Here is a 16,051-nt window from a genome sequence, read left to right as displayed (position 1 = left end):
ACATCTTTGGACTGTGGGAGGAAACCGGAGCACCCAGAGGAAACCCAGGCAGACACTAGGAGAATGTGCAAACTCCACACAGACAGTGACCCAAGCCGGGAATCGAACTCAGGTCCCTGGAGCTGTGAAGCAGCAGTGCTAACCACTGTGCTACTGTGCTGCCCCATGCATGCAGCTTGAAAGAATATTGCTTGCAATCTCACGTGGCCTCACTACTCCCATCATGTTAATTAGAGACAAGGCCATCTCTGATCAAATGCTGTATTGCTCCTCGTACACATTTCTACTCGCAATCTCACTTCCTTCTGTGTCCACCCTCGAGATGAAACACTTTCTCCTAATTCACTTTCATAACTGTCTAGACTTTGGCCCATCATTCACCCCACTATTTCTACAGCTACTAATTAGGTCAATCAAATCTCACCTATACGCTTATTGCTCTTGTCCCCATTGAAACCATTATTCTCTCACCCCAGTTGCTCCCCAGGTATGGCCCTCAATCTGTTTCCTTAAGCCCAAAGAACACTCAAACTAATTATGGGGGACAACTGGTTCAACAATTCATCAACCTGGTTGGACTACATAAAGCACTATTAGGTCCTGCTCTTCTCTGTCAAAACCGCTCACTAATCCAGTATCTTCCTGGAATGCAAGGATAACATCTGGTTTCAGTTCTCCACTACAAATTGTTGTCTTAACACTTCCCAACTGTCTCATCTACTCTCATCTGATAGAGGAAAAGAAAAATTGAATTGAGAGAAAGTGACGGCAAGGTGAAGTTTTAAAATCTATTTCTTTTTAGCTGACATTTTTAAAACTTTCAACATCAATATCTGAAGGAATGAGTCTCTATATTTTCAATAGTTCATTTTCAGCGCCAGAGAAGCTGATTAGCAGTAATTAACATTTAGCGCATCATCAAAAGTCTACTTGTACTTGAAAGGATAATAATTTTTTTGTGGCGAGTTGAATGAATATCTACAGGGTAAAAACAACAACTATGTGCCATTCATTGCATTTCAATGGTAAGGGGAGACAGTAAGATGTCACTTTTTTAAAGCTAATGGTGGAATTGCTATATTTTTACACAAACACCAGCAGCACTATTAACCTTGTCATTTTGACAGCAAATTCTGGTTTGTTGAGTGGCCTCATTTAGTGCTTCCTGCAAACAAACTGTCGTGATGCAGCTGGATAGCAATCAATGCAGTGTCAAGTTAAGCCAATTTCTAGGAATGCAGCTAGTTCTTAAATGACTTTAACATTGTGACTGAAATAAAAAGAGCCAATGATGTCTATTTTCAGTTCAATGTTGCATATTTCATCTGACAATTGAACATTTAGCTTGAATTTTTTACATTCCTTTTGGTACTTAGCCTAACTACTAGATAATGCCATTTTCGAAGTCTAAAAAAAACTTTTGAACTATAAACAGCAAGACCGTACCAAATTACAACCTGAAATAAATGCTTCATTTTGTCAAGTGCTCAGTATTATGCCCATCGAGGCTGCTCCACCATTCAATCAGATCGTGGCTGATCTGATTGTGGCCTTAATTCCACTTTCCTACCTATATCCCATAACCCTTGACTTCCCTGTTGATCAAAATTCTGTCCGAGTCTCGAATGTATTCAAAACCCAGCCTCCTACTGCTCTATGTGGAACAGAATTTCAAAAACTAACAATCCTTGGAAGAAATTTCCCATAACCTTGTTCTTAAAATCAGAGAACTAATTAATTTTAAACTGTGCTTAGCTGTAGACTTCCCCACAAGAGCATCTAATCTGTCAGGCCTCCTCAGGGTCTTATGCATTTCAATAAAATTGATTCTCATTCTTCTGAACTCCAATGAGCACAGACCCAGCCAGCTCAATCTTTCCTCATAAAACAAACCCTTTCATTTGAGGAATCAGCCCAGTGAACCTGCTCTTTAATAAACTGCTTTCAATGCAAATACTGTATATATCCCTCCTCAAGGAGCCCAAAACTGTACAAAATACTCGAGGCAAGATCTCACCAAAGCTCTGTATAGCTATAGCAAGGCTTTCCCTCAGCAATAAAAGATCACATTCAATTTGCCTTCCTAATTATTTGCACTACCCGCATCTAACTTTTGGAATTCATGCATGAGGATGCCCAGCTCCCTCTGTACTGCAGCGTTTAATTAAATAATACTATTTTTCTATTCTACCTTTCAAAGTGCACAACTTCACCCTATCCCACATGATACTCCATATGCCAACTTTTTTGCCCACTCACTTAATCCCTTTGAATACCAACTTGCTTTCATACCTATCTTTGCACTATCAGCACATTTGGCTACAATATAATCTGTCCCTTCATCTAAACCATTAGTTGAGATAAATAGTTGAGGCCGCAGCACTAATTCCTTCAGCTGATTAATTTGCCAACTTGAAAGTGACCCAGTTATCCTGAATCTGTTTTCTGTTGGTTAGCCAATCCTCTGTCCATGTTAAAATATCACCCCAACGTCATGAACTCTTACTTTGTGCCGTAACCTTTTATGTGGTACCTTGCTGAATGCTGTTTGCAAATCTAAATGCACCACATCTACTAGTTCCCCTTCATCTATTCTGCTTGCTAAAACTTGAAAATCTAAATCTGTCAAATGCTATTCCCCTTTCACAAAACCATGTTGACTCTGCCCGACTGCGTTATGATTGCTATATGCCCTGTCATTACCTCCTTAAATTGGATTCTAGTATTTCCCAATGACGTACGTTGAACTAACTGGCCTATAGTTTCCTGCTTTGTCTCTAGCTTTATTCAACAGTGACGTTACATTTGTAGCTTTCCACTGGAACATTCCTAGAATCTAGAGGATTTTGGAAGATTACAACCAATGTATCCAAAACTCTGCAGCCATTTCCTTTGAGAACGTAAAATGCAGGCTATCAGATTCAGGGGCCACATAAGCTTCCTTAAGAGTGTAATGTTCTTCCTTTTTACCTCCTGATTTTCTATTAATTTTTAGGATGCTTGTTTTGTCTTCTGCTGCGTGGGCAGATATAAAACATGTTCAAAATCTCTGCCATTTATTTGTTTTTCTCTCTTTCCAAGGACCAATGCATATTTCAGATGCTCTTTTTATATACTTGCAGAAGCTTTTGCTGTCAGTTTTTATATTTCTTGCTAGTTTACTCTCATCCTCCATTTTCTCCCTCTTTATTTTTCTTTTAGTCATCATTTGTTAGCTTCTAAAATTCTCTCAATTTTCAGAGCTCATCTTTGCAGCACTTTTCTTTCAATTTGATACCATTAATTGAAAATGGCAGTAAATATGCCATTCTGAGTTGAAGTTCTTCTCAGGTGAGTTCCAATATTAGTATATTACAATGTCCATTTACTTTTCAATAACCAGTTTTGCTTTTAAATCTAATAATCATATTGCACATTCCATCAGACTGTATATATTTTTTGGCAACTGGTTTGGAAACAAGTCAATTTTGACCTGACAAGACAAGAGAACGACAAGAGGCATTTACCAGAAAGCAAATGTTTTCTGCAAGGTTCATTTTTTTTTAATGTTTTGCTCCATCCTCTAAGTTACAAAGCCAGTGCTCAGAGTGGACCAGGCAAACCTAAATCCAATCCTTGCTTGCCCCAAAAACTAAATTCAAAATCTAACAATCCAATTCATGGTTCCCACAAGAGACACAAACAAGGTCCAAGCTGACAAGATAAGGCATTGTACCCCATCTTGGGCTTGAGATCTTTACATCTAGGCTCTGCTCAGGGTGTTGATTAGTGAGCCTTAAAACATTTGCAGTTTTAAATGGATATATATTTTATTACTGATTATTTTCTCACTTTCACATTTTTGTTTCGGATTGAATGTGTTCAACATGCTAGTTTCAAGAGCAAGAAGCATCCCCCATCCCTATTCCTTTCTAAATGCATCATGACTACCTATAGTACTTGCAACAACTAAAGGCATGGTGAAAAGGACACAACAGAAACCAATAATACAAATTTGCATTTAAGTTAGTATTAAAATCCATTTTCAGTGTGTGGTGAAAAACATTTGATGAAAATTATTTCTACGTGTAGTAAGATTGTCATTACAAAACAATTAAGCAAGTGTTTTCAATTTGTCATTTTTCTTCTTAAATGCTTTGATGATATATTGGTAGAACAAAATTTTCATATTTAATTTATTCAAGAAAATCCGTTTTGCTCTTACCTATGAATGGGATAGATGCTAATGAGTCATCCTGTGGGCTTGAACTTGATGCCTTCCTGTGATCACCCATTCGTTTAATATTTACCTCACGACGTGCATCATTAGGTAGCCAGCAGGTGGGATCCGTTACTGTATCTGGTGAGTTTACAGCCAAAATGTATGACTGATGCCTTAGCGGTTGTGGAGTTAATCTACTTGCAGCAACGTTTCCCCTCAAAACCACAGTCTCTTTTAAGTCTGAAGGATCGTGCTCTTTATGTTCAGAGTTGAGCTCATTTTGTTCTAGACAATTCTCTTCACCTAATTTAACCTTCTCCTGTTCTGTTTTACTTTCAGGTTTCAGTTTTTCCAATTCCTTACTCTTTTGTCTAACTGATGTATTAGTAACACTAGAGGTAGCAGGAGCCTTTACTTTCCTACTTGTCTTCATGAAAGGCTGTACAGATGTTGGTGCAGAGCATGAAGCCGATCTTACACCAAGAACTACTTCTGTTGGATGTTCAGGCACACTTTCAGTTCTTGTCCTTGGCTCTAGATCGCAATGATTTACCATTCTTTGGTCTTTTAGTGCATCAATACCAATACTTTGTGTAGGAGAAAGAACTGGTGGTGCTGCATAGGAAACAGTGGTGGTTAACAAAGAACTTGGCAAGGTATTTTGAAATGACAATGGTAAATAAGACTTTTCTTGAGGAGGAGCTAGAGGTTGCTGCCCTGTGTAAATAGACTGGTGATCTCTTGAATGCTGAACAGATTTTGTATCACTGGCAGCCTTCCAAATAGGCAAGGCAGGACTAGAACGTGCACTGCTTCGAATGTTGGATTGTACTTTTATACTGTTGTTGCTTGGAACGCTTGGCGAAATACTTGTATTCTGAGACTGGGTTGTACCAGCAATAGATGAGCGAGTTCCTGGCAGTCCAACTTGTCTGACAGGTTGCCGGAATCCTTCACGAAAACAAAGCCTATTATCCAGTTCATTAATTCCAGCTGTTTGGTTAAACATTTGATGCACTCCATTACCAGCTGGATCACGTGAACCGAATGTTCCAATACCTGTAGAGTGACTGCCCAATGTTTCTGCTTGCTTTCCAAGATAATCACATGATTGTGTCCTATGGTTTTGTGGTCCAATTACTGGTGTTGTTAATGCATCCTGTGAAGCGCTCCGTGGCCAATTTTTCATTAAAACAGATTCTTCTAATCTTTCCTGAGACACACTCCGGTATCTCATAGGTGTAGCTTGGCAAGATCGATCATGTGAAGTGCTCCGACGTCGTGCGGGAGTTGTAACACGGGTTGGAGCAGTTTGTTGATAATCTGCTGAGTTTTGAACTGCTGCTCTTAAACTATCTAATCTTTCCTGTATTGTCCTACTACCATACATGTGCAAACGTCGATTTTCAGTATACTCTTTGTAAGTTTTATAATTCCGCCAGTCTATATTCTGGTGCGAAGTAACAGCTGTTGAAGATGCATGATGATTTGTGATTACTGAAGAGTCCGTGGTTTGAGGTGTAGATTTGCTGGAAGCAGCATCTAAATGTGGTCCATAGATTGTCTGTTTACCAGCATTAGTGGTAGGGGTAGTTGCTGTAGCATCCTTTACCCTACCACTTGTAACTTGTTGAACTGGATTACTGGTTAAAATAGCTGAAGCAGAAGAGGTCCTCGTTTTTGGTTTCCCAATGGTGTGGTCAGTCAAGCCATACCGTTTTTCCTCTGTTCTATGAGTTGGGCTTGAATGGTTAATTCTACCAGGTGCAAAATCAGCAACCCTCTCTGAAGGCACAACAACAGTCCTTACTGTTTCATTGCAAACACACACAGCAGTATTAGTTTTTGCAATATCTACTGAAGATGGAACTTGCACTTCAGCCCGATATCCTCTATCAGATGTGGCAACTGTCCGTACTGATTTACTAAGGTGTTGCCTCCCTCGAGATGATTCTGGTGGTGACACCTCCATGGGCTGAGCCACAGTTGAAGCGGTGTTAGCCAATCGAGGGTAACAAACGGGTGGTGGTTGAGGGATATTGTGGGCATTGCCAGTGTATGGATCATTGCCTTTTAAATAGGCATCTTGGGAATATGCCTTAAAAAGATAAAATGAATATTTAATTATTAAAATGAAAGAACACATTGCACCATTTTATTTTAGAGTTGGAAAACTTCTACCACGAAAACTACAAATTATAATGGAAATAGCTATCAAACTGTACTGGTGTTCTGTCACATAAATTAAAGAATATGAAGCTATAAAAAAATGGTGTTCATCAGAGTTCCTTCATTACGGACTCTTCAGATATGCCCTCACCTATGATAGACAAAAGGTGATTTTAATGTGAAATATGACAATCCTAACCTGCCAGCAATTCCACGAGATTAAGCAAGAAAGATCAATTAAAATTTACTACTGGTTTCTCAGGGGCTGGGAAACTTAGCAGTGAGAGAGGGGTGGGAGCTGTTAGCTCTTTGGAGCTTGCCTTTGGTGTTTGGTGTTTACCTCTTTCACTATAATAAAAACAGAAAGTGCTGGATAAACTCAGCAGGTCTGGCAGATCTGTAGAGAGCGGAACAGTTAACACCAAGACTCTATGACTCTTTTAACCTCATTCTTTAAGATTACTTTTTATGGAAGGAGTTAAAATACCCAACATTAGTTTTGTCAGGAGCCAATTTTAACATATATCATTCTGCTAGAAATTAAAAGCCATTTTTCAAATCTGTCTCGAGGCTGAAGAATTTTATGTGAATGGGCTTACTTTTACATTACTGGTCCTCCATTTTCTATTAAGGCTCTCCCAACTCCCTTCACCTTACTTTCTTTTGCAATCAGGAAAATGGATTAGTCACAGATTTATTCAGAATTACAGTCTTTGCAATGGAAGGGAAATCAAGTTATGTTTCTGTTCCCCTCCCTCCCTTAGTGAAATATTGAGCTGTCATAGAGCATTTAATTCAGCAGCCTAAAGAACAAAAACACTCCAGCGAAGTTGGGGTTTAAACCTGGAACCCGAGTAAGAGTCAAACTACAAACTAGCCTGCCAAATTTAGTTTAAAATTCTCTTACCCAAGTGAATTACTAAAGGCTGGCTCAAATCTGATTTTCTCCTTGCAGGATAATTTACAAAAATATTTGGAGACATTTAAAAAATTTATTCAATCCAAGTTTACAATAAGGAAATAAACCAAAGCCAATGTAACCTTTCTTAACAGAAACTGAATGCATTAAACCTTTGGTAGAAATCAGGAATTCCACAAAACTTTCCGATTTATCCTTTTCATTTCTAAACTAAACAATACTTACATTTATAGTAAAGCAGGCTAAGTAAAAGTCACTCAAGTGAAGAAAAATAGGAATATCTGAAATATTACTTTATAGAGAAAGTTCTCTAAATAGTATTAACAGTTGACCTACCTTGCATTTCAAAGTTTGGCTCCTCTGAAAAACTGTTAAACTTAATTTGGAACATTTGCCAAATCTGCTTTTTGTTGCACAGGAAACCTCAATCATTTTTTAAAAATCAGATATTAAATATACAATAGTGAATTGACAAACGATTTGTTTGTTAGTTCAAATAAATACACTTCCGTACTCCCACTTCGGTCCACGTACATCCAAATTCAGTTAATATTTCAAGCGTACGTTTAAAACTACTCTGCCCTGCTGTAAAGACAAAATAGTCCTTAATTCACTTCAGGTGTAGGTTCATATTACAAAATTTCCTGTTCAAATCCCAACATGCACAGTCGTCATCGCCAAGCTTGTCCCACCCATCACGTAAGCTCATCAGTAACAAAATAAGCCCTGACTATAGATCTAAGGGATCTTTGAAACTGGGCGAGGCTGTCAAATGAAACTTTGCTCTTACTGGAATCATTTAACTGCTAAGACATTCTACAGCAATAAATAAAAATAAGTAGGCAAAGTTCAATGATAATCTAAAAATAAGAAAAGTTATGTACAAGGAGCTTCTAAAGTTATTTGAGAAACTTTGATCCCCAGTGTCATAGTGAATCGAATAACTAGGCTGCAAAGAGGGCTTTAAACTAAAGAGTGGGGAGGGGGATGTTTGGAAGGGTGGTGGGTAACAGGTTCACGTGAGGGGAGATTTCGGAAGTTAAGGAGAAAGATGTTGCAAAAAATGTCTAATTTCATGATTCATATGTTCTAGGTATAAAATCTTTAGCTTGGGATTGAAGTTTTAAACACAAGATAATGGAAGCTCACAGTTTGAGATGCTGGCAAATGGACTTGGAAGTAATTGCAATTCAAAGAGTGTTCTGTGTTAATTTAATAAGGTCAGAGTTAGAAGTAGGAAAACATTAAACAATGAGTGGCACTTGAGTTTTTTTAGGTGGAGAAAATTAAAACAATCACTATCACTGGAAGAAACGGTACACGGAAAACTAATAGAACTAAAGGCTGAAAGAGCCCTGGAACTGATGGCCTGAACGCTTGTGTTTTCAAAATAACGGCTGTGGAGTGCGTGGATACATTGGTTGTTACCTTCCAAAATTCCATACTATTTGGAAATATTGCAGCAGACTGGAAAACCATAAGTGTAACATCTCCATTTAAGAAAGATAGGAGAGAGAAAGTAGGAAACTTTTGGCCAGTTTGTCATTGGTAAAATGCTGGAATCCATTATTAAGGAAGTAGTAGCAGGACATTTAAAAAATCATAATACAATCAGGGAGAGTCAGTATGATTTTAGGAAAGGGAAATGATGTTTGACAAATTCAGGGTTTTCTGAAGAGGTAACAAATAGGCTGGATAAATGGAACTAGAAGATGTCGTATATTTGGATTTGCAAAAGGCATTCAATAAGGTGTCCATAAAAGGCTCATGGTGTTGTGGATAATACATTAGCATGGACAAAAGCTTGTCAAACTGAGAAAACAGAGTTGGGATAAACGGATCATTTTCAGGATGGTAAATTGAAACTCAAGAATGCCACAGGGATCAGTTCTGGGAATTCAACGATTTACAATCTATATTAATGACTTGTTAAAGGGACAGAGTGTATTTGAGCCAAATTTACTGATGATACAAAAATGGGTAGAAAAGTAACTTGTGAAGAGGATAGAGTCTGCAAAGGGATATGCAATTTAAAAACAAGATGACCAGGATGTTTCCACCTCAAAAATTGTGACAGGACAGGGGAGACAAGATGGGACAAACCCGAGGGAAATACCTTTATTGCACTATTTGTGGCCCAGACGGACAGCACGTTTCCCTTAGCCCAATAAGTTAGCTCCACATAATCAGACTCCACCATCAGCTAACCCTCAAAATGGCATATTCCTTTTACCCCCCACTGCAAGATAGTAAATGTGCCTCGAACCCCCCACCCCTCCATGTTCATATCCTGACAGTTCCCTACACCCATTTCTCCATATTCCACCCAACTTTATAGTGTGCTTCATAACATATCAGCATGCCCCCCTCATGCCCAATTTGTATAACCTCTCCATAAGGCTGATTGTTGGGTAGGAAACTTGTTGAAAAAAAATCTAAAAATGATATATTGCCAAGTTCTGGGTTTCCTATTTGAAGCTTTCCACCCACATTCTTTCTGGCTCAAAGTAAACATTGGGGCAATTATTTCAATACGAGACATGTTCATAATATACAAAAAAAATTTACTACTAAATTAGAAGAAATAAAAATAGATTCCTATAGCAATCTTACCACTGGAGGTCTCTGCATACTGTAGTTGGTGAAAATCAAAGCAACCACAGCACAAGCTGGTTAACTCAAATTATTCTGTCATATTGATGCTGGATTCAGCAAGCTATAAATACATCTACTCTGAGTTCTCTCTGGAAGATACCACTGAGGTAAAGGGTGGTGTATTATGCACCGCACTATAAAATTGAGCTTTATTATAACATTATTTCATCTGCTACAGCTGTAAATTTTTTGTCCAGAAAGCATATCTCATTTAGGAAAAATTTCTTGAATTCATTTTTTCTTGTGACTAGTCAAATTTTTTCATAGCTTTCACAGCCTTCCTTTTAACTAGGTTATACCCTTGTCTCTTCAATCTCCTGGTGTTACAGCTCTTCAATAACAAAATGAACTGCTTCATTATAAAGTCACATCAACTACTCCAGTATTCCAATGAAAATCCAAAGTCGTGAGTTCACAGTTGCTTAGTCACCATACTGACCAAATTAGAAAGATGATGTAACCAGAAGATCCCTGCCATGTTATTCCTTGCATTCCTTTCACTCAGTTATTGGAGAAAATGTTAAACAGGCTACGGAATGGAAACTGTTCTTGTCATATAGCGAGTTTTAAGAGCTGGTTGCTGTCATTTATTCAATTGCCTTGTATTGTGCGTCACCAATTTTGCTCAATAGGAATTAAGATAAATGCACAGTTAACAGAACTGCTCAATGTTGAGATGATAACTGTTTGAGAATAGTCAGGTCACAGGCTTATTAGTATCCTTTCTCTATTGAGAAACAGTGATGAATGGATAGCTCCATAGCGCAAGCAATTACCAAGATTGAATAGAATCATCTTTTTCTTTTTATCCTTTCACCAGATGTGGACATCGCTGACGAGGCCAGCATTCATCGCTTATCCCTAAGGTTCCCTTGAGAAGGAGCTGGTGAACCACCGTTGTGAACTGCTGCAGTACATCTAGGCTCATCCATAGTCCTGTTAAGAAGGAAGGGTGTCTCAGGAATTTGACCCAACAACAGTAAAGGAACAGTGATATAGTCCCAAGTCAGAATGGTGTGGATATTGGAGGGGAGCTTTTAGGTGGCGGTGTCCCCAAGCATCTACTATCATTCTCATTCTGAGTGATATATCATTGGGAAAGTGTTGAGATTTCCCCTTTGTTGGAGATGGTCATTGCCTGATATTTGTGAGACCAAATGGTACTTGCCACTTATCAACCCAAGCACAAATATTGTCCATGCTTTGCTGCATATGGACATGGACTGTTTCATTATCTGAGAAGTCATGAATTGTTCTGAGCACTTGTGCAAACATCAGCAAATATTCCCATTTTTGACCTCATGATGAAGGGAAGGTCATTGATGAAGCAACTGAAGATGGTTGGACCAAAGACACCACTGTGAGGAAGTCCTGCAGCTATGTCCTTGGAATGAGACAATTGACTGCCAACAACCACAACCATCTTCTTTTGTGCTGGGTATGACTAACTAGTAAAGCTTACCCCGATTCTCATTGACTTCAGTTTTGTTAGAGCGTCTTGATGCCTCACACAGTCAAATACTGTCTTGATGTCAATGGCAGTCACTCTCATCTCACCTCTAGCATTTAGCTCTCTTATCCATGTTTGAACAAAGGTGTAATGAAATCAGGAGCTGAATGGCCCTTGCTGAACCCAAATGGAGCATCAGTAAGCAGGTAATTTTTAAAAAATTCATTTAGGTTATGAGATGTGGGTGCCACTGGCGAGGCCAGCATTTATTTCCCATCCCTATTTGCACTCGAGGTGGTGGTGGCGGGCTGCCTTCTAGAACTGCTGCAATCCCTGAAATGTAGGTACACCCACAGTGCTGCTAGAGAGGGAGTTCCAGGATAAGGAATGGCGATACATCTCCAAGTTAGGACGATGAGCGACTTGGAGGGGAACTTCCAGGTGGTGGTGTTCCCATGTGCCTTCTGGCATCGTCTCTGGCAGCAGTTGTGGGCTTGGAAGGTGTTGCCTCACGACCCTCAGTGAATTCCTGCAGTGCATCTTGCATATGGTTCACACTGCTGCCACTGTTCACTGATAGTGGAGGGAGTGAATGTTTGTGCAAAGGGTGCCAATCAAGTGGGCTGCTTTGTCTTGGATGTTGTCAACTTCTTGAGTGTTGTTGGAGCTGCACTCAGCCAGGCAAAGGGACAGTATCCCATCAAGCTTGTAGAATGTGGAAGGACTTCTAGGAGTCAGGAAATGAGTTACTTGCCGCAGGATTGCTACCTCTGACCTGCTCTTATAGCCATCGTATTTACATGGCTAGTTCAGTTCAGTTTCTGGTCAATGGTAACCCTGCTAGGATGTTGATAGTGGAGATTCAGTGATGGTTATGACATTGAATGTCAAGAGGCAATGGTTAGATTATCTCTTGTTGGAGATGGTCACTGCCCGGCACTTGTGTGGTGCCAATGTTACTTGCCACTTGTCAGCCCAAGCCTCGATATTGTCTTGATGCAATAGGACATGGACTGCTTCAGTATCTAAAGAATAATAAATGGTGCTGAACAAATGAACATCCACATATCTGACCTTATGATGGAAGGAAGGTCATTGATGAAGCAGCGGAAGATGGTTGGATCTCGGACACTACCCAGAGGAACTCCTGCAGTGATGTCCTAAAACTGAGATAATAGACCTCCAACAATACAAACACCTTCTTTCGTGCCAGGTATGATTCCATCCAGTGGAGTGCTCCCTCCCATCAATTCCAGTTTTGCTAGGGATCCTTGATGGCATACTCAGTCAAATGCTGCCTTGACGTCAAGGGCAGTCACTCACATTTTGCCTCTGGAATTCAGCTCTTTTGCCCATGGTTGAACCAAACGTGTAATGAGGTCAAGAGCTGAGTAAATGCCGCTTGATCGCAGTGTCAATGACCCCTTCCATCAATTTGCTGATGGTCAAAAGCAGAATGGTGGGGTAGTAATTGCTCAGGTTGGATTTGTCCTGCTTTTTATGGACAGGACATAGCTGGGCAATTTTCCATATTGCTGGGTAAATGCCAGTGTTATAGCTGTACTGGAACAGTTTAGCTAAGGCTGTGGCTAGTTTTTGAGCACAAGTTTTCAGTACTATTGCCAGGATGTTGTCAAAGCCCAAAACATTTGCATTTTGCCATTTCTTGATATCATATAGAATTAATCAAATTGGCTGAAGACTGGCATTCATAATACTGGGGACTTCAGTAGGAGGCAGAGATGGATGACCCACTTAGCACCTCTGGCTGAACATGGTTGCAAATGCTTCAGCCTGGTCCTGGGAAAAGAAATAGGAATAGGAGTAGGCAACTTGGCCCCTCGATCTTGCTCCACCATTCAATAGAATCGTGGCTGATCTGACATTCCTCACATCCACTTTCCTGTCCTTTTCCTGTACCCCTTATTTCCCTTACTGATCAAAAATCTATCTGAGCTTTAAATATAGACAAGGACTCTGCCTCCACAGCTCTCTGTGCAGGGTGTTCCAAAGACAGTCAACCCTCAGAAAAAAATCCTCCTCATCTCAGTCTTAAATTGGTGTCCCTTTATTCTGAGACTATGCTCTCTGGTCCTAGACTCTTCCATGAGGGGAAACATCCTCTCAGCATTTACCCTGTCAAATTCCTTAAGAATTTGATAGGTTTCAATGAGATCAACTCTCATACTTCTAAATTTCAATGAGTATCAACCTGTTTATCCATTAGTCTTTCTGATTACCTGCCACACCTGTATGCTAGCTCTGTGTTTTATGCACAAGTACCCCAAAGTCCCTTTGTGTTGCAGCCTTCTGCAGTTTTTCTCCATTTAAGTAATACTGCTCTTTCGCTCTCCCTTCCAAAATAAACAACTTCACATTTTCCCATATTTGCCAACTTTCTGCCCACTTGCTTAATCTATCAATATCTCTTCATAAACTGTTTGTATCCCTCTCACAACATGCCTTTCCAACTATTCTTGAAGTTTTGAAAATGAAGTTAACCAAAGAGAAGTCAAGTTTTAAACACAAATTGTAGAAGGCAGGAAACACAGAGGAGATCAAGCGATCTGGAGTTTCAAGATTCATGGAAAGAAAAGAGTCTACAGTGAGTCTCAATTTCAACACACGACAGATGTAGTAGGGATATTGGTCAACCAAGGTGATAAAGTTCTCCGGGACAACAAAAAGTTTTTTTCTTTTGTATCAAAAAGCTTCTTGAAAACAGTTTCAACAATGGAGAACTGGGAGCTCCATTGGAAATCAAGACATGATTGCCAATAGATGAAAATTAAAAGCTGAGGCAATATCTCTTGAAAAGAGTAAGCAATTATGTTTTTGAATACAAATTTCATGACCTACTAAAAGGCATGAAAAAGATCAAGATGCAATAATTTAGCCATTGCACAGATGGAAAAATGCTGCAAATCGATGAATGTGGAACAGAAAAATTACTGGAAAAGTGAATAAAAGTTGGTGATAAGCAAAAATGATGTCAGACATACAGAATGGACAAGGAGGTACAACTGGAAACCGCAGGGAAACCAGAGCTGAATAATGTGCAGTTCATACAGAATAATTGAAAAGGACTCGATGTAATTCTTGTGCACACACTTATTGGGTTACAATCATGATTTCTTCAGGTGCATAATTTGAGAGCCTGTCAAAGTTTTGGGAGATACACTTCACGTAGCTTTAATGACCTATGATGGGGCACCTAGAACTGCACACAGTACAAGCCTCACAATGGTGCAAATTTTCCTTTTCTTTGTGTTCTATTCCCCCATTTATTATGCCCAAAATGCGACTGCTCTTTATTACGACATATCTACCTGTGCTTGCACGTCACGGAAATGTGTTTGAACCTCTAGACTTCTATTCATTACCATTGAATTTACACTACTATTCCTTGTTTTCCTCTCAAAATGTACTACCTCACACATTCCCTTGTCAAATTGCATTTGCCAACCTTCTTCCCATTCCACTTCCTGTCTATGTTCTCCTGGAATCTTTTACAGCCCTCCCTCTCAATAATCCAAATGATCTTACCTTTGTGATGTTGCAAATTTCAATACTGTGTTCCCTAAGCCTAGGTTAATTACTGATGTATTTCCAAATTAAAGCAGACCCAGAGCTGATCCCTGTGCTACCTCAATTCTAATCATTCCCCAATCCAAGCATGGTTCATAAATTGAGGCACAAAAATATATGTAGTACTTTCAGCAAAGAGTTCCATACAGTACCGAAAGTCATACTGACAACAGCAGATTATGAACAAGAATGGATTGCAGCTTTCTGAAATTTAAAAGATTTGTTGCAAGGAAAATAGCCCAATAATTTGAGGGAGACGGTCCATTCACCCAATATACACTCTGTACAGAACCAATTAACTCTTACAGTAACATGAAATTTGTGGAAAAGCTTAAAAAAAACAGCTGTTCATAATACAATTCTTATAAAAGGGTTTATCAACCAGACTTTAAAAGCAGGACCTACAAGCACTTGACACCTCTTCATCTTGTGTAAAGAACAGAGTCATTGCCAAAATAGTTCCGAGAAAAAAAGGCTGTCAATCAAACAACGTTTTCCCTTCTGTAGGCCTGTTTCAACAAACTGTTTCAACCCAACCCCTATTATGCATGCTTGGCTGAGAGACAAGACATCCATTAGTTTGTTGAAACGGGTGCACAAAAGGAAAAATATAGTTTGATTGACATTTTATCTCAGCTTTATTTTGTCGATGGTTCAATGGTTATTTACACAAGATGAAGAGGTGTCAAGCGCTCATAGTTTCCACTTTAAATCCTGGTTGGCTGACAGTTTTATTTGGTTATAATAACAGTATTTTTTAAAGTTACGAATGGCTTTGTTTTTAGTTTTTCCACACATCACTATTACTGTAGGGTTTACTGGTTCAGTACACACAATGGAGGGTATGAAGAGTAATTGGGTTTGGTGGGAGGACCACTGGGGATAGGTGAGGGCATAGGTTGCAATTGGGGCATGAGTAAGACCTGTTGGATGAACCAAACTACGTTGCATGATTCCTCTAAGGGCTGTGACCTACAGCCTTGAGAAGCTGGCCCAACAGCACAAAATATTACAGGTGATGGGAGATGCCTGCCAACTCTTTCTCTCTCTCTCCCCCCCCCCCCCCCCA

The 16,051-nt window shown here is 39.4% G+C and overlaps 1 protein-coding gene across 5 annotated transcripts in view; it reads right to left on the bottom strand.

The window, feature by feature from the left end:
• Positions 1-16,051, bottom strand: part of arhgap21a (Rho GTPase activating protein 21a) — a 193,651-nt gene that overhangs the window by 59,348 nt on the left and 118,252 nt on the right. For 4 of the 5 annotated variants that reach the window (XM_078234146.1, XM_078234109.1, XM_078234117.1 and 1 more), the window contains one exon: positions 4,205-6,299. In XM_078234146.1, coding sequence (XP_078090272.1) covers positions 4,205-6,299 — 2,095 coding nt within the window. Of the gene's footprint in view, positions 1-4,204; positions 6,300-7,625; positions 7,913-16,051 lie in introns of those variants that run through there. The other variant, XM_078234137.1, reaches the window with a different exon arrangement.

The sequence above is a fragment of the Mustelus asterias genome, chromosome 2 (genome assembly GCF_964213995.1).
Source record: "Mustelus asterias chromosome 2, sMusAst1.hap1.1, whole genome shotgun sequence".
NCBI lineage: Eukaryota > Metazoa > Chordata > Chondrichthyes > Carcharhiniformes > Triakidae > Mustelus > Mustelus asterias.
Note: the sequence above shows the minus strand (reverse complement) of the source record. Positions and strands in the feature narration are given on the sequence as shown.